Source organism: Hyperoodon ampullatus (assembly GCF_949752795.1).
Source record: "Hyperoodon ampullatus genome assembly, chromosome: 11".
Taxonomy (NCBI): domain Eukaryota; kingdom Metazoa; phylum Chordata; class Mammalia; order Artiodactyla; family Ziphiidae; genus Hyperoodon; species Hyperoodon ampullatus.
The window spans coordinates 38,436,188-38,460,597 of NC_136924.1; the positions used below are offsets into that span (position 1 = coordinate 38,436,188).

The 24,410-nt window shown below is 45.7% G+C and overlaps 1 protein-coding gene across 1 annotated transcript in view; it reads right to left on the reverse strand.

The window, feature by feature from the left end:
- TCF20 (transcription factor 20) overlaps positions 1–24,410 on the reverse strand; it is a 68,298-nt gene that overhangs the window by 42,410 nt on the left and 1,478 nt on the right. The window contains exon 2 of the mRNA XM_079714491.1: positions 289–6,021. Within this exon, the coding sequence (XP_079570617.1) occupies positions 289–5,985 (5,697 nt within the window). The 5' untranslated portion in view covers positions 5,986–6,021. The remainder of the gene's footprint in view (positions 1–288; positions 6,022–24,410) is intronic.

The following is a 24,410-nucleotide window of genomic DNA, read 5'->3' on the forward strand; positions in this document are numbered from 1 at the left end:
TTTATTATTATTTTTTTAATTGAGGTATAGTTGATGTACCATATTATGTAAGTTACAGGTGTACAACATAGTGATTCACGATTTTTAAATGTTATACTCCATTTACGGTTATTATAAAGCACTGGCTATATTCCCTGTGTTGTACATGACTTTAGGGGCTTTAATTTGGAGGAATCACCATGTGATGTGAAAGAATAAAAAATATGGCTGAAACAAGTGAAGGTGGAAGAAAAGGAATCAAAAAGAAGTAACAAAAAGAGCAACTGGTAAGGGATTTCTCGTACTCACCATCTCTCTGGCTATTTCCAGCGCTTCCTGCAGGCCATAGAGCCTGCCACAGACCAGGTAGATTCCATTGGCCCAGAGAATACAACCCTCATGGACCCAAAATTCATTGCTGTCAAGAGGTAGTTCAGGGATTTGTAACTCCAACTCGGGGCCACCTTCTGAAGTGGTGGGCACGGAGGGCTTTGAGTCCAAAACAGTCTTTTCGCTGCTGCCCTCAGCGGTTGCCTTTTTACAAGGGAGCCCCCTGGACAGGGACCGGGGGCCTCCGCCACAGTCTTCCGAGCGGTGGCGCCGCTTGAACCTGGGGTGCGTGGCCAGGCTCCTCTGCTCCTTCTGCTGCCGCTGCTGCTCTTCCTCCTCCTCAGTGTCCGTCTTGGAGCCATTTGAAGCGCTTTTGTGCCGCACCTTAACTCTGCTCTGCACTTCCGTGGCCCTCTTAGGAGGCGGATTCTTGGGGAGAGTGGCTGCATAATCTTGGGGATAAAAGGGTCCAAAGAGGTCGCCCATGTTCCGGTAACTGGCCCACTTGCCACACAGACAGCACACCAGGTGCCCCATAACAGAAGACTCTGTCACGACAGGTCCCTGCAACATAAAGGATGAAGCTGGGAGAACCTTGCTCTCAGTGCTGCTGGGTGGAGGGGTCAGGGACCTCTGACCCTTCTGACCCCTCACCAATTTGGTCTGTTCTTCTTCCTCAGCATTGATGATTGTACAAACGGCTCCAAGTTCACATTTATTTACTACATGGATATAAGGGAAAAAAGACTTGTTCTTGGCATCAGTTTTATCCAGTGGCTGAGTGGCATACTTCAGCTTGATCTCAGGTTCTTGGGGCTCTACGATGGGAACTGCTTGTTTGGTTTTCCGCTTCCTTGGCTGTGCCCCAGGCTTCCTTCTCTCCCTCCTTTGCCTCTGCTTTTTTGGCTTTGGCTCTCCCTCTGCAGAACCTTCTGGTATCTGAGGGGGCTGAGGGGGTGGAGGTGGTGGCTGCTGTTGTTTCTTTTGCTTATTCACACTACCAATGGGTCTCCCCTTCTTCTTTCCTGATGGGAAATAACCCTTTGGGGGAAAACCCTCCTGTTTGGGGGAAATCAGCACTGTATCGTTCTCTTTCTCTTCAGCCTTGGGGTTTGCCTCAGGAGCCAATGAGCCCGCTGGAGGTACATTCTTTGAGTCAGGAAAGATTAAAGGTGCTGTCCCGCCCACGGAACCATCTGGTCTCCCTTGGTTACTCCCAGGCTTCTGTGAGGTGGCGGACGTCATGGCACCAGGGGGTTCCTTTCCAGCAGTGGCCGTGTCTGGGTGTGTCTCGGTCTTCACTTTGTCATCCCCACTGCCACGCCACTCCTCCGAAGCCCGTGCAAGAGGCTTTTCTATGCTCAACTCCTGGTTTGTTGGACAGACTAGGTCAGACACCACCTCACCTTTTCTCTTCTCCATCTCGGCATCCTGAACAGCACCACTCCCGCCTTCGGGAGGGCCGCTCTTCAAAGACAGGATGTCATCGAGAGTAACTGCGTCTCCCCCAGCCTCCGCACTGTTCGAGGATGCACTCCTCCTAATGTTTGGGGATGTGATCTTCTGAACGATAGCTTCCAATTTCAACCCCCGTCCTTTCCGTGGGGGCAGTATTTTGGTCTTAGCAGGACTTGTGAGGGTAACAGCAGGGCAGTTTCTACCATCCGGACTTGCAAGGTCCTTGGAGGATTCTCTCTTAGGGATGGACTTGATCTCCTGGCTGTGAGAAAGATGGGCATAGGAATTGAAGGCTTTATCAGCACCTTCTTTTGATGGGTGAAGAAGGCGCCCTTTATCTTCAGTGTTACTGTTCTTCACATCTTGTGACTGTCTCTTACTGGGAATGGGAGAGATAAAAGAACGGACACGCCTCCTCATGATTAAGGGGTTTTGAGAAGAATGATCCTCTTGACCTGGAAGCCTTAGCATAACATTACTAGGTTTGGATGACTGTGTAGACTCAGCTAGCCCATGTCCGTCGGTCTCGTGGGGTGGTCCATACCTTTTCTGACTGGACATTCCTGGAGGACCGCTGCTTTTGGCTGGAGAAGTTTGCCGAGAAAGATCCCAACAAGATTCTTGTTGTAACTTCTGGGAGCCGTGCTTCAATTCGATGCCTTTGTTAGAAAGACCATCACTAGACATGAGGCAGCGCCCACCATCCTGACCGCTGGGGTCATGGTAAGTCCCCATCGGTGGGCCATACATCATGCCATCTTTGTCATTCTTCAGGGGGCTCCGTACTCGGTCAAGAAACTGCTGCTGCCTTGGACTCTTGCGGGGTCCTTCCTGCCTGTGCTGAGCCGCAGCGATCACTCCCTGAGCAGAACTGCTGCTCCAGTCCTTATATTCCTCTTGTTGCTGTTGGTACATCTGTCTCTTGTAATGGAGCTGAGAATTCAAACCTGCACTGGGGTCCCCATAAGCATGAGCGCGAGTGTTTGTGTGATAAGCAGAGGCCAGGCTTTCTGAGTTGGGAGAAAAGGGAGTGTGCAAAGAACTCCTGTTGGCCCTCTCTGAAAAGGTCATATGTGGGTTTATGTGATGAGGGTCTCCCCCTGGGCCTCTGCTCCTCCCAGGAGACATCTTCAATTTTTCTGAAAAGTCATGATACTGAGAAGGGGAACGACCCCTCATGCCCTCCCGACCACCAACTCGGCCAGGGACTCGCCGCATTGGTGTGGGTCTGCCGTCCTGCGGGCCATAGTCTGAGATGGAATCATGGGTAGCTGCTCCAGGGCTGGCGTTGCCTCGGTAAGACTCATGCTTGATGCTAGCAGGGTGGCAGTGGTCTCCAGATTTCTTGTTGTTGAAACTAGCTTGGGACTTGGATTGTTCAAAGTCTTCCTCTTTTATCTGCCCACTCTGCGATTTCAGCTTTGTTTCCATGGACACCAACCCACCTGGAAGAATGACCGACTGACTTAAACTTGGATTGAGACGTTCATTCCTCCCAAGTCTGGTGTCGGCACCCATGTGTCCCAGTGAGTGAGCCCCCGGGTCTCTGACAATCTGTCTTAGTGGAGAAATATCACAGATCACTGATCTTCTTTCAGAGAGGGAACCCCCGGGCTCATGGGCTGATGACTGAGGCTCTATTTCAAACTTTCTGGGAATTGGATAGTCAGCCAAATTGATCTGTTTCATTTCAGGAGCCGAGCCACTTGATTTCCTTTCCCAGGGGCCCCAGTGGGGATTTTCTAATAGGGAACCAATGCTTTTGTTCAAAAGGCCCCTGCTAGCTAATTCATTGGTTTGACTGACTAACACATTGGGCCTTGTGGCTCCTTCTAGGCCACCAGCCATGCCCTGGTGCTCCTGAGTACTCCTAGAATATCTCCTGTCAGGGTGGTGGTGGTAACCCTGAAGCACTTCCTGCAGGAGGCTAGGGAACTTCTCATTCCTACCCTTTCGCTCCCCATGGCCAGTGAAGTCCCCCTTATCTTGTCCTGTAGGAAACTGAGGAAAGCCACTGACATTTCTTGGCACGGCTGGCCCAAAGCTATCTTTGTAACTATAGCGCAAGCTTCCAGGAGATTTGCTAGGCTCAGTTCTGCCTATAAAACCAGAGCCCCCTGTGGAGTGCCCACTCTGGCCATTTCCTTCTCCATTGTGGTTGGAGTTATTATCTCCATTTTTGTTTCCTTTATTTCCTCCTCCCGGAGGCTCTGGCTGTGGAAGTGACGCATGACTGGTTTCCTTTGCCCCGCCAGTGCTGGGTGGCCTTTGAGTGGCTGCAGGATCATCCTCTTGGGAGCCTTTTTCTTGCCCACCAGGTTTTTCTACCCGACTTGTCATAGCTTCCCGGGAGACAATCACCCCAACTGTCTTCTCACTGACTTTTGGGTTGCCCTCGGATGACAATGGCATGTCCTTAGCACCTGGTGAGGCGGTCTCTTCTCTGGCTACAGGACTGGCACTGAGTCTGGGGGCTTCGTTCTGAGGGACTTGTGCTGGTGAGGAGCCTGCTTTCTCTGAGGCTCCACCCTTGTAGGTGGTGTCAGAACTGGTGCTCTGGCCACTTAGCTGCCTCACCCTCTCACCTTGATCCTCGGAACTGCTGGAGCAGCCTCCATCCAGCGACTCTGCCATAGGGGACTTCAGTTGTTCTTCAGCCTGTGAGGAGCCTTCAGAGTTTGTGCAGCTGTCTGCTTTCTTAGAAGATGAAGAAGGCCTCTTGGAGGTCTTCTTCTGAGGTGTCAGGGCATCGGAAAGTAGCATGTGTTGAACAGTATTAGGAAGATTGGCCACTTGCGTACTCAGGGCACTCAAACTACTCAACCCAGGATCTGTCAGCCGCTTTTCTGGCACCCCTTCTAGTCCAAACCCTTTGAAGCCTGCAGCATGAGAATTAGGACTGGGCATCATTGATGGGGTTGGGCTGAGTTGAGGCATCAACTGTAGAATTCTGTTTCTGGAACCCATCGGCACATTGCCTTGCCCACACTGGAGATTCTCCCCACTCTGCATAAGAGGAGATGGGGTAGAGCTACAGCTTGGAGATTGAACCACAGAGGCAGCCGGGGAAGGGTTAGAAATGGGGCTGAAGTTCTGGTGAAACTGCATGGGGGACCTCACAGGAACCTCGGGCTGGCTGTACTGCCCCACCTGGCTTTGCAGCGGCAGCTTGGTGGCAGTGTTGGTATACTGCATCACATGCTGAGGATGCTGCTGCTGCTGCTGCTGCTGCTGCTGCTGCTGCTGCTGTTGCTGCTGCTGCTGCTGCTGTTGCTGCTGCTGCTGCCCCTGCTGGGTCCCTTGTGGAATCTTCGTCTGTTCAAAATTCTTCATAGATTGAGGCTGATAGCTGTAATTCGATTGTGTTCCGTAAGCCTGTGCATTAGAACCCACATTATGTCCTTCGTACTGGGATCCAGCATTCACACTGTAACTGCCGTCATAGCTCTGTCCAGACTGGCTGAAACGTTGTGGTGAAGGGAAGGAGGAGGAGGTCGCGGCAGAAGACTGGTAGTGTTGGCCAAACTGACCCACTCTTAACTGGTAACCAGTGGCAGAGGCTGGCAGAGTTGAGGGCCGCTGCATCGGCTGCATGTGGGATGAGCCGGACGCCGGCTGGCCAGTGGCCTGCGGCAGAGGCTGATGGGACTGGTAAAGCTGCTGTCTCAACTGCTGCACTTGCTGCTGCTGTTGGCTGGAAGGCTGCTGCTGGTACTGAGCGCTCCCTGGAGAGAAAGGTCCCGTGTAATCCTGCTGATAATGAGACACGCCACCAAGGGCAGAGTGCTGTGCTTGAAACTGGCCCACATGACCCTCACTCCCATACTGATTGCCAAAGCTGCTCCCCTGGGGGGGTCCATAGCTCTGCACAGGCCCAGAAGGCCTTCGCTGAGCAGGCTGCGGGGTTCCGGCTGCCACGGGGTCTTTGCTGCCTGCCATGTAGTAAAAGTCTCCAGCCTCTTTCCGGAAACCCTGGTAGCCCTGATGGCCGGAGGTTTCGCTAGCCATTGCCGCTGCTGCAGCAGCAGCCGCTGTTCCTCGTCGTCCACCACCACTGCTGCCGCCACTGCCACCACTACCGCCACCTGCACCCCCAAAATTCTGGAACATCTGGGCCTGGCGAGGGCTGAACTCTTCTATCCGGGATGAGCCGTGTACCTCCTGTGGGTAGCTCTGCTGGTTTCCGTGGTAACTGCTTTGCTCCCGGAAGGACTGCATACTGTTCAGCAGCACTGCAGCAGGCCAACAGCCCTCCTGGTAATGGAAGGAAAAAAAACGAGTATTAGACGTGCATCTCCTCAGTACAAATAAAATCAAGTTTAGAGATGGAGGGGACGTGAAAATTCAGATGCCCAGATGAAGTTAACTGGTTTGAATTTCATCTCCTTTATTTCTTATCCTATCCATTTCTGAAGCTGCAAATAAGCAGAGAAACATCCAAAAGAGTGAGGCAGAAGTCTATGATAGTATGAAAAGAAACATTCTGGGTAAATACAAATTCAATGCAGTAAAAACCTCACTATTAGATAAATGAGCCCCCAAAATTCAACCGAGTTAAATATGGGGCTATATTATTATTGTCAATAAAAAATCCAACAATTTTTTTAAAGTCTTCCAGTTATGGTGGGGGAGGGGTGAGGAAAAAACACTTTTAGTTTGTTTCATGTATCATTAGACTGATTATTGAACCGAGAGTCTCACATAATGATGAGGCAGTTACTCTCCCCCCCGACTTTGAGAAATGGAACTGGCCTGAGAACAGAAGTCAGCTCCTTATATCCTAATGCATGTGACTGCAGGTTTACTATAATTACCAACAACCTGAGATGATGGGTGACCCCGGGACACTCAACTCTTAACACTGTATGGATTCCTTATTGCTTTAGTCAGCTATACAATCTTAGGGGTTAACCTCTTCTTGACACATAAGTATGTCCAAGCCCCACCACCCGCCCCCATCCTCAACTCCCAGGTACAAAGGGCTAGGCATCATAAGCCAAAGTAGCAGTGATTATTCGTCCAGATTCTTTCCGGAGGTTTGCAAGAAGTTTTAGCATCTCTAACCCTCATGTAGTTTTTTTTTTTTTTGCCGTACGCGGGCCTCTCACTGTTGTGGCCTCTCCCGTTGCGGAGCGCAGGCTCCAGATGCACAGGCTCAGCGGCCATGGCTCACGGGCCCAGCCGCTCCGCGGCATGTGGGATCTTCCTGGACCGGGGCACAAACCCGTGTCTCCTGCATTGGCAGGCGGACTCTGAACCACTGTGCCACCAGGGAAGCCCCCCCATGTAGTTTTTGACTTACCAATCTAGTATTCACAAAGTTATTATTGGCCATTCCTATGAAAGAGGGAACTCAGTCACACAGGAGAACAGCAAAAGATATAGAGGAAAATAAGAATTCACCAAGCCTAGGACCTAGACTCTTCCCAAAGTCATCTGATTGGGTCAACACTTTCCATTACCTTTGCTAATGTAATTCTCATGTAATATAATACTCCTCTTAAACAATTAATCAAGAGCTGTTTTTTTTTAATTGGAGTATAATTGCTTTACAATGTTGTGGTATTTTCTGCTGTACGATGAAGTGAATCAGCTATATGTATACATATATCCCCTACCTCTAGGTCTTCCCTCCCACCCCAACCCCCCCATCCTGCTCATCTAGGTCGTCACAGAGCGCTGAGCTGAGCCCCCTGTGCTGTACCGCAGGTTCCCACTAGCTCTCTATTTTACACCTTTTGCCTGGGTCTGTCTTCTCAGAGTCAGAGATGAATAAGACAAGGTCAAACTGCTCCAAATGACTTTAAAATCAATTATTCAAAAAAGAAATTACAAAACACACATGGGCTAGGGTAAGTTAAGACAAAGTTTTCCTACAATGGCTTATGAATCTACTTTCTTAATTCCCTCTCAGGGGAGCTGAAAAAGAAGTTGCTGGCAGGAACGTCAGTGATTCTTTTAAAAGGTGAGTTGGTAAGCTGGATTCCGTACCTCCAAGCCCTGCAGTGGCTCCCCATTTCATCCCAAGTGAAGCTGGTCTGGGAGTCCCGCCCCCCACCTCCTAACTTCTCTGACGTCCTCCTCTGCCACTCTCTGCCCTAGTTCTATTGTCTCCTTGCCTCTGGGCCGGGCCGCCAGCATTTCTACACAGGAACTTTGCTCTTGCCGGTGATGCTCCTGCTCCAGAGGCACACGACCTTCCCTTTTACTTCCTTCCAGGAACCAGCTTGGCCTTCCCCTGGCCATCCTATTAAAAAACAGCTAACCCCACACCCTCACCTGGGCCTTCCTGATTCCCCTGCCTTGTTTCCTCCCCAGTATTTGTTCCCAACAGGTACATATGCGCTACTTCTATACTATCTGTCCCTGGCCCCCACTAGAATGTAAACTTCCAAGGGCAGAGACTTGGTGCCTTGCTGTAATCCTCCTGTCATTAAAACAGTAAGGAGCACAAAGCAGGCATTCTATAAACCAGTAAACGCACAAGAAGTAAGCCTCAGAGAATCAGGTGAGAACTTCCATACTCAGAGGTGGTGGTGTGGCAGTGAGATGAGAGAAGAGCAGGAAGAGAAAATAGAATATGACTGATCTGAAAGCAGAGCTAGATGATGCTTGAGATGCTGCCTGTAAAATTATCCAGTTCCAGAGGGAGAAAACCCCACTTAAGTCCACATGAGAGCTGTGAGGAGACTGCAGAAATTAAACATGGACCACAGCTGAAGATGGTCAGTAACTCTAAGCTCTGAAAGCTTGACCCACTTCTTCCTGAACTATCTTAAGTCTAAATAGCTAGACAAGAGTCTACTACTTGGATATTAAGTTTGATTATATAATCACATGACCCAAAGTCACCTTTAAACATTCAAGAATAATCTCAGAATCTAAAGGAAACCTCTTCTCATCCTCTTCAAAATGCCTTTGCAACATACAGCTATTTTCTGTGTTCCAGTGAATCTGCTGGGCAACAGCTAACTCCTACTGGAGTGCTTACTGGAGTGCTTGATACTCTACCAGCACTTTACAAGCACTGACTCACTGGATCCTCACAGAATCAGTATGCTCATCTTCCAGAGTTCACAAGGCTGGCCGGGCAGTCTGCACCTTCAGGCCATGTTCTTAACACTCCAGTACCCAGAGGATCTAATATGCAGTCAGTGACAACTGCCACTTGTCCTGTCAGAGGTCAGCCTTGAAAGTGGATGACCCCACCAACAATGCTTTGAAGTTACGTGCTTCTCTATTCCCCTCTCACAAGGACCTCCCCACTAAGCCACTTAGGGTAAGTTAGTAACCACCTTAGGAGCTAAGACTGTCAGGACCAATTCTGTCCACACAGGCATTTTTCCTGTTTGTGGTGTCCTCCTACCCTGGCTCTCAATGCCAATGGCTTTCTCTACATGATAAAAGGCAGCTGATGGGCTAAAAAGAACAAAAAGACTAAATCTGGCAGTTTAATGAAAAGCTTCCTTGAGAGATCATCTCTCCATAAATAAACGTCTTACATGTTGTTTAATTAATCCTTCTGTAAATAAAATCAGTCTTCTGAAAAAGGAGTGTTTAAACAATGTTGCCACTTGCTCCAAATTTTTCCTCAGCAAGAGCTGCTAAGAAGTAAAGAACACTGTAACATCAGCACTTCCCGCCTCCGCCTCCGGCTGCCTGGCTCCTCAGAGAATCCCATCTCCAGAGTGCGAGACAGATTTGGGTACAGTTCCTTCGGAGGTGTGCTCTCAGCCCTTCTCAGAGGTTTCCTGTCCTGTATGATGTCATCCTCTTCCCTATTCTTATTGTTCTGGTTTATGGACTAGATGAAAAAAGAAAAAAAAAAAACCACAGCCAGGTATCTCCTGCAGGGTACTAGTCAAGTTAAATACTCTCAGTACACATGAAGTATCTCATCACCAGAAAGTGGGTGCAAGTTCATTTTTTAGTATTTCCAAGTAAAGCAATTAGGAAAATCAAGTATACCAGCAATTGAAAATGTAAACCCAAAGTACTAATTTTAGCATTAGTGTATAAAATAAGCTACTAATAGATAATTCCAATACTGTCCCATCATTTAAGAAAAGCAGAGCATCAGTGTAATCAGTTTCACAGCTTCATGATTAATAGTGACAAATGCCTGAATTTCCTCGTTTGAATGAGTACAGATGCAGTAAAGAAAATCTGACACTCTACAAGGAAGCCAAGTCACCCATAAGGAATTTCTATACCTAATATGAAAAAGGTTTACCAACTCGCCTCCCTCCCCAACTCTCCCTTTCCTGGTTCTCTCCCATTTTCCTAACCTTCTGAATGGTTTCGGGAGGGCTATGGAGGTGCACTGGTGAAGTCCAGAATGTAGTGCCTTACGTGTTCCATGGTCCATGATCCAGAGTCCACACTGACCTCACTACAAGCACGGCTTCCCCCTGCAGCTGCACTCCCCACCTACCCCAGGGCCAACGGCCTCGCCGTCTTGTAGAAAAGCAACATTAGCCTTCCTTGTCCTTCTTCCTCCTGTGTCCAATATCATCCCACTCCCCAAACCGTTCTCTTCTCCACAAAGTTTTCCAAACTGTATTCAAGACAGTTTCCTTGAGAGATCTTTTCAAGTACCTGCTTCCTCTTTTATTTCAGGTTTAACCTTTGATTTTCTGCTTACTGTCCTCCCTTACCTTGAAAAAATGCTTTAATCTTCAAGATGTTAACAACACAAGTACTTCTAGTTATGGTCCTTGTCTGGTGGATTATTCTGCTTTCCCTCCAACCTTACTCCTCACCCACCTCCATCCTACTGTCTCTGGGAGGGAGCACCATAGGGACGGTCAAGAGGCTCCACTGCCCCTCTGGCTTCTGGTCCAGTTGACTGGAAGAGGCAGGAAGAGGGTGAGGAGGAGGAATTTACCCTCCTGGCTCCCACCCTGCAGTGGCTGAGGCTGGCTGAGATGACCCACCAATGGCCAAGCCCCGGGTGGGCAACCTCAGCAGCCGCCTTCTCCAGGCTCGAGGAACAGCTTCCTCCTCTTGCCTTCCAGGCCCAGGGATACTAACACCTCCTGCTACTGCTAGCCCAGGACACTGGTGTCTGTCCCCAGTCCCTGCTCGCCCTTTGTAAATAGTCCCAGTTCTGCACTGTGGACAACTCAGCAGCATTGTGACCACCCTCTTTCTAAGTTCTCCTCTGCAGATCAGAACCTGGGAGCTACCTTTTCAGAACCCTTTTTCCAGCATAATCTGGGTTAGAGTTTACAAAGAGGAGCACAAGAAAGATTTGAAAGGCAGAAGAAAAGGAGAGGGTAATACTCCTGGAGGTGGCTGCAGCAGACATGGATTCATAAGCGGCTTCCCCATGAGCTCACGAGAACCACTCACTGTGGTGTTTCAGTGTGAGATGCTCGGTAGCAGCTTCCCTGACCTTCCCAATCCCAGTTCTTCCAACAGTTGGGTAAATCCTTAATTCCTCTATCAAAACTCTTCACACCTGGAATAGAAAGCTTCCCTTTGCCTGAATGAAACAATTAAATGCTCCTTAAATTACCCAGTTTGAGTGTGCCATCTGTTTCCCGCCAGGACTCTAATATCGTTCTTCTCTCACTCCTAGGATTTCAGAGTAGAATATTATCACTTGGGGAGGGAGAGACTTCTATTTCATGCAACATACCAGAGGGTCTAAAAATCCTCCCATAACAAAACACCTCTAAATGTCAGATAAAATGCACAGCCAAGCTGCAAGGAAGAAAGAAATGCCCAGGATTCAAAAGTGGTTGGGATTCTGACCGCCAGGGATGGGGTGGGTCAGGTGTGCAGGACTTACTAACCATATGGTAATGGTTTTAATGACAAGGCCTCCAGCCCTCTTTTGGTGGTGGTGGGGAGACAGAACAGTCACTTTTGCGTGTAAAGACTCTAGGCAGTGTCACTTGTGGCTGGATTAATTTCCATAAAGATGACAAAATACATTTTTAGGCAGTCACCGACTCATTCTCAAGGACAAAAATGTTCTTTCCTCAATTGACCCAACTTCCTATCCCCAAGGAGAACCACAATCACCTCTTAGATATCCCTAGGCAAGATGCTTTAGAACAACCTCAAACTCATCTCTTCCTTGAACTCTTCGTATTTATGGTGTTACCTAATCCTGTGACTTTTCCACCTCTTGGATTTGCCCTTTACCTCTCCAGCCTTGTCACTGCCATTCTCATCTTTCTTGGACTAGAATAACATCTCTAGAAGGTCTCTTTCCCAGAACCGATCACCTGGAACAGCTTTTCTTCAGCTGCTGTTTTGACAGCACTGCCTCCCCACATGCCTTGAAGCCCTCTGGCATTTTCCCAACGCAATTTCTGCTCATCTCCACCCTCTCAATCAAACCTGCTCCGTCTGCTCTGGGCCATCGTCCTGCCCTCACCTTGAAGCCATCTCTGAAACATCCCTAGGTCCACAAATTCCTTCCTATTGAGTCAGGTCATATGGTTCCCAGAATCTTAAGAGCTCCTGAAATTTGACCTTTTCCACAAGTCTTCCTTAAAGCAGGTCATTTGTTGGCTTTTCTCTGTTAGTAAAAACAAACCTAGTGAAGTGCATTTGCCTTTAACCGCTATCTAAAGGTATGCACTATTGATGATAATAGCTACCATTTATTCTGTGTGTCAGGCACTGGGTAGTTTTACATATATTTCAACTTATAGGTGAGAAAAAAAACAGATAAATTATGTAATTTGCCAAAAGTCACTCTTCTAGGATAAACTGAAGCTGATATCCTATAACTCAAATTCTTTTGGTTCTAAAACCCACTTTCTCTTCTTCCACTGTATCACAAATTGAGCAAGGAGCACTTAAATCCAGGTTTTAAATATTCCTAACACTTTGGGTCTTCCCTGGTGGTCCAGTGGTTAAGACTCCACGCTTCCACTGCAGGGGGCACAGGTTTGATTCCTGGTCAGGGAACAAAGATCCCACATGCCTAGCAGCACAGCCAGGAAAAAAAAAAAAAAAAAATCCTAACACTTAGACAACAACTGTAGCTATCACCTATTTCCTGCATCTCTAACACAAGCCACACACTGTACCTGGCGCTTTAAGTAAATATTAATGTATTTAATCCTCACCAGGCTCTAACAAGTATTAGTGCTCCTTTTTGTAAAGTGAGGCTCAGAGAAGTTAAACAAGCAAAACATTCATACTAAACAGACAGATGGGATATGGAATGCCCACCCCAGAACCCAAACTGTACTTCTGACAGAAGCCTTCCGTGAAACAGCAGCAAGACTTTGACAGATTGGGAGTTATTTTAGAAGGAAATCTTGAAATTTTCCAGAGTTGAGTTGACTTTCTATACCTGGATAGTTCTATGTTGTTTGCTCTATGTATGTGCAAACATGGAATCTTCCTAAGTAGATCAGGCAAAAAGATTTGCTCAAGGTTTTGATTTGATATTTCATATTCTATATCATATTTGCAGATGAACAGAGCCTAGACCTTTCTTGGTGGCTGACAGGTGTCTCAGTACAATTAGGCCTTAAGAGTAAGATCATGTGCTGATGGTACTGGCCTGTCCCTGGCTTGGGAGCCCAGAAAGCAGTTTAAGGAACCAACTCAGAATTTGCAAGTCAGTCGTCTAGAGGAAAAGACACCCACCAGAGTGCTACAGATGTAAGAAGTTTGCCAGGGTCAAAACCTGTTTTGTATTAACCATGCAAGCTATAAAAAACATCCACCTTCAACCACGATCAAATACATGCTGGCAAAAAGTGGGAGCACAAATTTATAGCTATTAAATTAAAAAAAGAAAAAAAGCAGAGATGATATGACACCTGGTGAGGTTGGGGTGAAGCTGGTACAAACAATAGCAAAAGCAGCATAAATTATTACAACCCTTTGGAAAAGCAATTTGGTAATATAAATATTAACATCTTTTGACCCAGTGATTCTATCAATATTTACTAGATTTCTATCCTAAGGAAATCTCAAAACAATCAAGCAAAAACCAAGGTACCAACATATTCACTCCAGTGATATCTATAAGCAGAAAAGATGGTTAAGAATCTAACTTTTTAGCATTTGAAAATGATTAAACACATTATGGTATTTTCACTCAATGAAATAGTACATAGTCATTGAAAACAACTGTGAAGATTCTAGCACCATAGGAAATGCTTATTTTACATACTAAGATGAAGAAAAGTAACCATATCTGTGCTATGGTTACAACTATCTGGAAGTCATTTAGTCCAGGGCCAAACAGTACGGAAAAATGAAAACCCTTCTATTATTCAGGGTGGCAGGATTGTGGATGCATTTTCATTTCTATAGACATTAATACCTGCATAGAAAATAATCACTTAAAATTTCATTAACCTTATTTAAAAAATATACCTCTCACACTATCTCAAAAATATCTTTGTTCTGCTGACAGCAAAGCACTTCCCTGACTGAGAAGGGAAAAAGGAAGGCAGAGGAGACCCTACAAGCCCAGGGGCAGGTGGGGGAGAAAGGCAATGTCAAGCAGGAATCCTCGCTCTAGAAAACCTGGCACCAACACCACACATACACTGTGGTGCCCAAGTGAGTGTGTACACAGAAAATACCGGCTCTCTGAGCTATTTTTCAGAATTAGACCTAAAAACAGCTGAATTCCACCCCAGAGTGGGCAGCCCTATTTTTAGACATAATCTCAAATAGCTAAGAGACCACAGCATCCTATCACCACATGTTTCTGTAACTGCATGGAAATGCCATAAACTTCTCCTGGACAGGCCAAAGAGGCTCAACCCCATTCCCATTAGATAGCTGCCTGTCTCATATTCACAAGATCAATCTAGATGACCTCAACTGTGGGCAGGATGGCCAATAGTTTTGGAAAAGGGGTAGAGCTGGTGGTATCTCTGGAGCTAGCTGGGGCTCCCTGTGGGTTTTTCCTAACTGTTGAGCCTGAGGGCTTCTGAGATGTTATTTTTTTTCTCACTTAAAGGTTGTATGAGTACATAATTTCTAAACCTTCACAGGCAAAAAGGATCACAGAAAGCAATCAGTGTTGTCATTTATAGGCAAAAATGGCTTCATTTTATAACAGCAACAAAATTAAAAAGATACCAGAGGACCAATCCAAAGTAGAAGTAGGCAAAAGCTACATGTCGAAATAAACTTTACCAAAGGACTCCAAAGAAGAGCTCAAAAACAAAACAAAATAAACCAACCCACCAGGGAAACACATAACTTATCTAGATGAAAAGACACAGTATCATAAAGAGGTCAAGTCTCCACAGATCAGTTTATAAAACTAATAACATTCTGGTCAAAATCTCAGTAGGGTCTTAAAAAATAATTTTTTTTTTTTTTTTTTTGTGGTACGCGGGCCTCTCACTGTTGTGGCCTCTCCCGTTGTGGAGCACAGGCTCCGGACACGCAGGCTCAGCGGCCATGGCTCATGGGCCCAGCCACTCCGCGGCATATGGGATCTTCCCGGAGCGGGGCACGAATCCGCGTCGCCTGCATTGGCAGGCAGACTCTCAACCACTGCGCCACCAGGGAAGCCCCTTAAAAAATAATTTATTTTGAAATAATTTCACATGTACAGGAAAGCAACAAGATTCCCCAACTGATAATATCATTTTATTTTTTAGTTAATATTTCATATCCTTTGCTCCACTACCTATACATATTCATTACCTATACAGTCAACCCTCTGTTATCTATGGGCTCTGCATCTGTAGATTCAACCAACCACAGATCAAATATATATTAGGGGGGAAAATTCCAGAAAGTTACAAAAAGCACAACTTGAATCTGCTGCTTGCCCAGCAACTATTTATAATATACAGTACTCACACTGAGTTTATAACTACATGTATGTAATGTAGCATTTATTGTATTAGGCATTGTAAGTAATCTAGAGATGATGTATGGAAGGATGTACATAGTTTATATGCAAATACTATGCCATTTTATATAAGGGACTTGAGCATCCACAGATTTTGGTGTCTGAGGGGGTCCTGGAACACTCCCCTGCAGATACTGAGGGATGACTATATACACCCTGTATAAATACCTATTAGCTTCTTCCTGACCTCTTTGAGAGTAGGCTGAAGACATGAAGCCCCATCACCCCTAAATAGTCCAGTGTACATTTCCAAAAAAAGGAACATTCATCTGCATAACCAGCATAAAACCCTCCACACCAGGAAATCAACATTCATACTACACCACCAATCCAATCCACGGAGTCCATTCAAATTTTGTTAACTGTCCCAACAACGTTTCTTTTTCCTTTCTGGCCCAGGATCCCATCCAGGAATACAAGTTGTCATGTCTCACCAGTGTCTTGCCAATCTGAAATAGTTCCCCAGTGTTTTCCTGACTTCCAAGTCCTTAACAGAGCATAGCCCTTTCATTCTGTACGATGGTCCTCAACCTGCATGTCCAGGCTTGGGTCCTGCTATCCTGGCAGCAGTATCAGAGACGTGATGCTGTGCTGTTTTCAGTGTATCACATCAGGGATGGATGGCAAGCCATCCCCCCACTGGTGGTGATGTCAATCCCATTCACCTGGTCAAGCCCACCTCTGCCAGGTTTCTCCACTGTAAAGTTACCACTTTACCTCTATAACCGGTTGAGTATCTCATGCGAGAATCCTGAGATTATGCCAACATCTTGTTCTTTGTCAAAACATCCACTCATTGATGACTTCCATGTGAATCAACCACCTCTAGGATGGTTGCCAAATGGTGATCCTCTATCCATCATTAGCAGGCAGAACTTTCCCTCCTCACCCATGTATTCATTCATCTATTTGATTCTCAAACTATCCACATTTGGCGAATGGAGACCTCTTCAAACTGGCTCCTGTATCCTTTTGACATGTTCCTTTCCTTGAACATTCCCTTACTTCCTGGCACAAGATGTTTCAGGCTCATCATTTACTTTCCCCACCCCCACCCCTGAAACTAGCCATTTCCCCAAGGACACTTGATTCATTTTAGAGGAGGATAATATTTAGAAACAAGGATCTGGGTGCTAGGATTGTTCATTGCTATTGGGATGTCACTGTTTCTAGCTAGAAAATATTATGCACGTACACGAACACCCACACCTGTAAGTACTTCTATATCTACAGTTGTATATACGTTTAAGAACCACGCGTTCATCCTGACACCTCCAATTCCAACCCAACACCCTCAAGGATCTTTCCAACCTTCCATCTTTCCATGTTTGTAATTCCCTCCTCAGACAGTTAAGACACCTGGCTCCCATTTTCCTCAATATATACTTACATACTTGCTTAATCAATTTACTTATTTTGCTCAACATAACTAATCTCCCAAGCTCTGAAGCCTCATTCTTCAAGTCTCCTCACCATCACCCCCTCAACCAGAGGACTCTCCACTGTCTCTGTGAGGCTTTGATAAATGAATTCTAAAGCTCAATTAAAGAAAACATGTGAAGCTAGTCAAGAAAATTTGGGAAACTGAAAAGTCAGAAGATATTTGTCCTACCGTGTATCATAACTTTTTCTAAATTATAATTAAAATAAATTAAAGGGTATTGGGATAACATGCTACATTTCTGGAATTTTTCAGCAAGAAAAATAATTGTGTTAGATCCCATCTCATGATAACCATAAAAATAAACTCCAGGTGAATTAGAAAGCTAAACATTACACACACACACAGGCATTGTAATTTTAGAAGAAAACGCTAATAATCCTAGGGAACCAAGCTGACATTCAGTTTTGAGTTTATAAATGCCATTCCTCACTAAATGGAACCCAGGCTTCTTAGAAAAATGGCTGATCCTCCAAGGGGCAAAGTACAAGGTATAAGCCTATAATAACTTCAACCGTGCCAGAAAGCCAGGATATACTTTCAGCCGAATGGAGACACGTCAAACCAGCCTGAGGGGGTACTTGTGATTTTGTAGGATCAAGCTTTTATTCTTTTTACTATATTAGATGAATTAACAATGGAAAAATTCCAAACTAGTTCTCTAGCTCTGTAGGTATGAACATGGATAAATTTTAGAAATGATACATATGAAAAAGGCCTGGTGTTTGGGAATATGGTTCTAAGTGGAGGGAGGGAGGTACTCAGGAGGATCCAACTGTGACATCTGTTCAATCTGGGTGATGGGTACACAGGTGTCATTAGACTCTGTGCTTTTCTGTATGTTTGACACATTTTGCAAATAAGCGAAATTCTGGTTTCCCACTTAACCAGTCTGAGGAAACACCACAGAGTTCACAGCATGGAATTTAAGATTCTTCAGCTTCTGACACCAACAGCATTTCCAGCTCCACATTTCATGACCTCATTTCACATCTCCTACTCCAGTGACACCGAACTTCTCTCCATACCCCAAAGGTGCTTCAGACCTCAGGTCTTTGCCCAAGCTGTTACCATGTCTAGAATGCTAGTTCTCTGTCCACTTCTACCATCTGCTTAACTCAGACGCTTCCGTGAAGACCTGCTCAAACACCCCTTCCTCGGGAGCCTCCTTCCAGTGAGCCAACCACTCCTGTCTCTGTCCCCACAGCTCCTGGCAGCATGATGTAGCAGAAAGGGCATGCATGGACTCTGAACCCGGACACAGTCAGATTCTGAACTGGGTTTTGCATCATACCGTTAGTGAGATCTTGAGCACATTACTCACTTCTTAAGCTTCAGTTTCTTCAACTGCAGAACAGAACTGCCCTGGAGTTTGCCCTTGATAAGGTGAAAGATACAGTGCACTATTCCACTAAGAAGATTTCTCCTGATACTGGAAGCAAGTCCCATCTTTTCCTTTATTACTGATAAATTTCAAAATAATAAGTCTAGAAAATGGCTGAAAAGGATACATACCAAAACATTAACTAGGGGAGGAATAACTTTTTACTTGTTTGATTTTTTTTTTTTTTTTAGTAAGACTAAAGTCATGTGTTACTTATATAAAAAAAGTTTGGTTATGAGACAAAAAAGGTTATTGAAAGCCCCCAGAACGGTCTGGCAAACAGTAGCTAACAAACACTGAAAACTGATGCTATGAGGGTGAGGAGGGGTATGAGAGGACCAGAATGAGGATTCAGGCTAAACACCTAACGTGCAAAAAGGAGGAAGGAAGGTGCCTTCCCTCAAGGGGCCCATGTCTAACAGGAGAAACATTTACACATATGTATATTCATCTTTCAATACACATTTGAGCAAATTATCACGTTCCAGGCACTGATTCTAGGTTCTGGAGATACAGCTATGAACAAGTCTCAAGTCCCAACTTTCCATGAAAACAGCAAATAAAGACAAAACAATTACAAATAAATACATGCCAGGAACTAAGAAATGCTTAGGGAGAAGTAAGGGAGGCTAAGGGGACAGAGAGAAGGGTGTAGGGAAAAGGGTGGGATTTAAACAGGATGGTTTACACAGGAAGACAAGCCTCCTTGAGGAGGTGACGTGTGACTGGAAGGAGGTGAGGGGATAGGCTGTGCAGAGACCTGTGGAAAGGAGCACAGAGGTGAGGCAGGAAAGGGCTTGGTGAAAGGATCAACAAAGTGGCCGACACGGCCAAGTGCAGGGAGAACAGAGGGAGGCGCAGCCAGAGGAAAGGACCCTGAGCACACAGGCCTTGTTATCATGGGGTCTGCAGACCAGCAGCACTGCCGTCTGGGTTCTTGCTGGAGATGTAGAGTCTCAGGCCTTGTGAACCCACAGAATCAGAATCTGCATGTTAACACACTCAACAGTGAGTCACATACATGCGAAAGTCTGAGAAGTACAGATGAAAGGCCTTTTAAGCCACATAAGGATGTTGGATTTTATTAGAAGGCTTTGGAGGGTTTGAGCTAGAGAGCAACATACTCTGGTTTCAATTCTCAAATGGCAACTCTGGCTGTTTTGTGAAAAACAGACTTTGGGAGGCGCAAGGGCAGAAGCGGGGAGTTAGTTAAGAAGCTATTTTGGTCGCCTGGGTAAGAGATATTGGCCGCAGAGATGGATGTGGTGTTGCTGGAGGTGGTGATATGTGGTCAAAGAGAGGATATATTTTGAAGTCAGAGCTGATGGAAATTGCTAATGGATCAGAACTGGATGTGAGGGACCCAACAATGATGACAAATAGCAGCAGCCATGTGCCAGTCACTGCTCTATGTCCTTTACAGGTTAAAGTCCATTCGGTCTGCACAACAGTCCCAGGAGGAAGGTATAGTTGAAAACCCCACTTTATTAAAATGAAGACAGTGAGGCAGAGAGAGGTTCAGCAACTGCCCAAGGCCTCAAAGCTCATCAGGCGGCAGCGCCAGGTCCAGGGAGCTTATACTCCAGCACCGTCCCTTACTGAGCAACTGTGACCACTGCACCATTTATGGAGAGGGACAAGGCAGGGAGGGGGAGAGACTGAAGGAAACCAAGAGTGCTTTGCTGGACATGTTAACTTTGAGATTTCTAGTGACGTCCAAGTGGAGATGTCAGGTAGACAGCTGGCATGTCTGGATCTCAGGGGAATGGTGGGGATGGAGATATAAATGGGAAGGTCATCAGCACAGAGATAGTATTTAAAGCCAAAGGAGTGGATGAGATCACCCACAGCAGTTTTTCAAACTGAAGGTTGTGAAATCAATTTAGTGGGTCATGAACGGTACTTAAAAAAATGAAATAGAACAGAATGGAAAATAACAGTCCATGGCTCAGAGTAAGATGAAGTATGAGAACTTTCTTATGAAACTTCTGCTTCAGGCGTGAGTGTCTAGGTGCATAAGTGAATGTAGTGTGTGTATACCAGGTTGGTGTGTAGTTTGGTCAAAAAAAGGTTTAAAGCCACTGGTCTAGGGATTATGTGTAGGATTGATCCCTTAATCACTCCAACATTTAGAGGCTGGGAAAGAGGAAAAGAAGCCAGAAAAGGAGAGTGAAGAGAAGAAACAGCTACTGAGGAAGAAAGGCAATGTGGGATCCCCGGAGCTGAGGGAGTGTGACACGCTGGACTCCAGATGTGCTGGTGAGGGTTGTGCAGTGTGATTCAAAACAGGTGTACACAAATGATTATGGGATGGAGAGGTAAGCACACAGTGCTGTGGAAGCACAGGGGAGGGTGACCTGTTTAAGGCCTCACAGCTGAGGGCAGGATGAAAGGGGGAGGAGAGAGAAACGAGATTAGGATCTTTAGACCCTGACTTTGAGGGGACAACAGGATATCCAGTCTATAATTTCCATAAACAGCAAATATTCAGTCGTTCAATTTTATTTTTTTTTAATAGCACCTACCATGTGCTGGGCTCTTTACCAGGCCTGGGAATACAGGGATGACTAAAACTATTCCACCCTTTTGAAAAAGCTTACACTCTGGAACGGAGAAAACTGCAAACAGTGAGGTCAGTGCCACAAGGCAGAGCATGTAGCAGATCTGACGAGGGCCCGGGCAGTTCTCCTTTCCAACCACACTGCTCACTGCTGGCCAACTCAAGTCCACCATTCCATCTAGACCAAGTGTCAATACCTGTACTCCTACCTCTTGACTTGTGCTTTGCCCCTCCCAAAAATGTCTCCCAAATCTGTGTCATTCTTCAAGGCCTGGCTCACATCTGACCTCCTCACTGAAGCCTTCAGGAAACACTCAGTGATCCTGCCTTCCCTGAAGAGCTACAGCATTTCTTGTCCACACACCACTATCCAGTGCCTGGTCCCTGCCTGGTCCTCACTTCCCTACCTCAGCTGAGTGCCTCATTTCCCCAACTAGGGCTACATGGTTGAAAGCATGTAACAAACCTCTCTGACATCTGCCTGGCATTCTAACAGCCGAGCAAAGACTTGCTTCCCCACTACAACCCAATTTAAATACATTTCAGCATTATTACTAAAACAGATCTGATCATGTCACTCCCTGACCTCTAGAACCTTCCCTGGCTCCTAATCATTAGTACAACACACAGACAACTCAGTCTTGTCTTCTAGGAACGCCATACAGCGCTCCTCTTCCCTGCCTCCCGAACACTCTAAAGCTGGAACAATGGCAGTCAAAACAAGTATAAAGAAAAAAGATGTATAGACATGAAATTAAAAAGGAGACATTCAGGGCTTCCCTGGTGGCGCAGTGGTTGAGAGTCCGCCTGCCGATGCAGGGGATACGGGTTTGTGCCCCGGTCTGGGAAGATCCCACATGCGGAGCGGCTGGGCCCGTGAGCCATGGCCGCTGAGCCTGCGCGTCCGGAGCCTGTGTTCCACAACGGGAGAGGCCACAACAGTGAGAGGCCCGCGTACCGCAAAAAAAAAAAAAAAAAAAAAGGAGACATTCATCAAACTGTTGACAACAGCTGTCTTTGGAGTGAGACTGCAGGGGACAGTCACCTTCCAGGAACTGGTTTAATGAACATGTTAACTTTAAAACAAATAAAATTTAAAAAGCAAAGAAATTTAATGACTGCAGCTACTTTTACTGAGTCCTTACACTATGTGCTAGGCAATATATTATAGTCTCATTTAATGTTAACAAGTCTATGATGTAGTTATTAGCCATTCTGCAGATGGACAGACTGAGGCTCAGAAAGTTGAAGTAACTCTCACAAGGTTAGTTAGCTAGTCAGTGAAGAAGAGATGCTGGGATTTAAACCCAGGTCTAAAAAGAATGTGCCCTTAACCTCTCCTGTCCTTATTCCTGTTCTGTGCTTTCCCCAGTGCCCCCACATACACCTCAGCATCCTTCCTTTGTTCTGGCTGGTTCCTCTGCCTGAATAATGTTAGCTTTGCTGACATGCCACTCACCTTTAAGGCCTAGTGCAAATTCTGCTTTCCCCCTAACTCCTCCCTCGAGGAGTTTACCAACATTACCTGAGAGTAATTAAACCCTCTATTTCCCCAACAGCTAGTGCTTTGGCTCTCCTACTGCCATACATGTAGCAAGCATTCAAAGGCTGGGTGAATTAAGTTGACAATGTAAATTCTCCTTCTGACAAAAGCAAAGATAACAGATGGAGACCAAAAGCTTTCATCTGTGAGGGAAGTTAATCCTGAGAACGAGTTTCTAGGATCCCTCCCTCACTGCCCGCTTTCAGCCTCACCTCTCTGCACCTCTTCCACAAAAGCTGAACATTATAGATCGCCACTTCTGATGAACAAAAACCATGTAACTTATTTAAAAATGTAAATAGTGTAAATCAAAACTTTTTTTTTAGACATCTTAAATAGTTTTGAAAATTGGTTACCTTTTTCCAAAGGCTCTGACCTTTACAAAAAAGTATTTTTTAAGTTTAGCACAAAGAAATGTAAAAATATTAAGATACTATACATACACATAAACACGGAGAGACGAGAGCTAGTCAATCAGACACACTTAAAATGCAAAAAGCTCTTTTAGCACCATCTGACCACATCTGAATTTATGAGCAGAAGTTGAGACCAAGAGCACTGCCCCAGCAATCTTAGAAAGGAAATACAGGATGGGATGAACAGATTTTAACATGTCCTTAGCTTCCTGGGTAAAGCGATGAGAAATGCAGTCAACTGAAGCATTAAGACTTGATCTTACTGGAGGTACACCAAGACCACTGGTCAACCTGCCAAATGAAGCAAAGGCAGAACTGAGCTCTATGGGTGTAGTTCACTCCAGATAAAAGCGAATGGACCTTTTTACAGTTTATGGGGTCCTCTCCGCATGGCTGGGGATGCAGGCGTGGGAGGAATACTGTCTGGATGACTGAGTCCTGTGAAAGCGCACAGGAGTTAGGAGGAGCTGAGGTGAGCCAAGTGGACACACTCTACAACTTGCACCATTGCCTCAAACTCACCACAACCTGGAAATACTGAGGGACAACGTTTTGGTTCCTGTTAAATGCATGTATAAGCTAAGTGTCCTTCTAAAGATTACTGAGCTTCCCACTTAAAAAGAGAGAAACAAAAAACAAAACAAAAAAACCCACAAAAATTCCACACCTATAAATAGCTGGAAGAATTGTTTCAAACATGTAACAAACTTCTAAACTCCAACTCCAAACTAAAGAGAAAGAGTCAACTTTAAGTCTCCAAGAAGAGCCTCAAGAATCAGCAAATTGATCTGGGGTTGGAGGATTTTAAAGAAATACAAAGACAGATCATTTCAGTAGTGTAGGATCTTCGTGAATGGCTTTAGCTCTCGACTGTATTTTATGTTCTCATTTCATTTCAAAAAGGAAAAAAAAAAAAGGGCAAGCCATAACCATAACAAGGAGAGTGCCAAGTGTACAAGTAACAGGCACTGAGAGACAAAAGAAACTACTCCTGACAACTGTTTGCTGTCTTTCTCTAGAGATTCGCAAAACGGGACTTCCCTGGTGGTGCAGTGGTTAAGAATCCGCCTGCCAATACAGGGGACACGGGTTCGAGCCTTGGTCCAAGAAGATCCCACATGCAGTGGAGCAACTAAGCCCGTGCGCCACAACTACTGAACCTGCGCTCTAGAACCCGCGAGCCACAACTACTGAATGAGCGTGCTACAACTACTAAAGCCCATGCACCTAGAGCCCGGCTCCACAACAAGAGAAACCGAAGCAATGAGAAACCCACGCACCGCAATGAAGAGTAGCCCCCGCTGGTGGCAACTAGAGAGAAAGCCTGCATGCAGTAACGAAGACCCAACGCAGCCAAAAATAAATAAATAAATAAATTTATTATTTTTTTTAAAAGCGAGATTTGCAAAGCAATAACCATAAAGCCCTCCTTGACTGC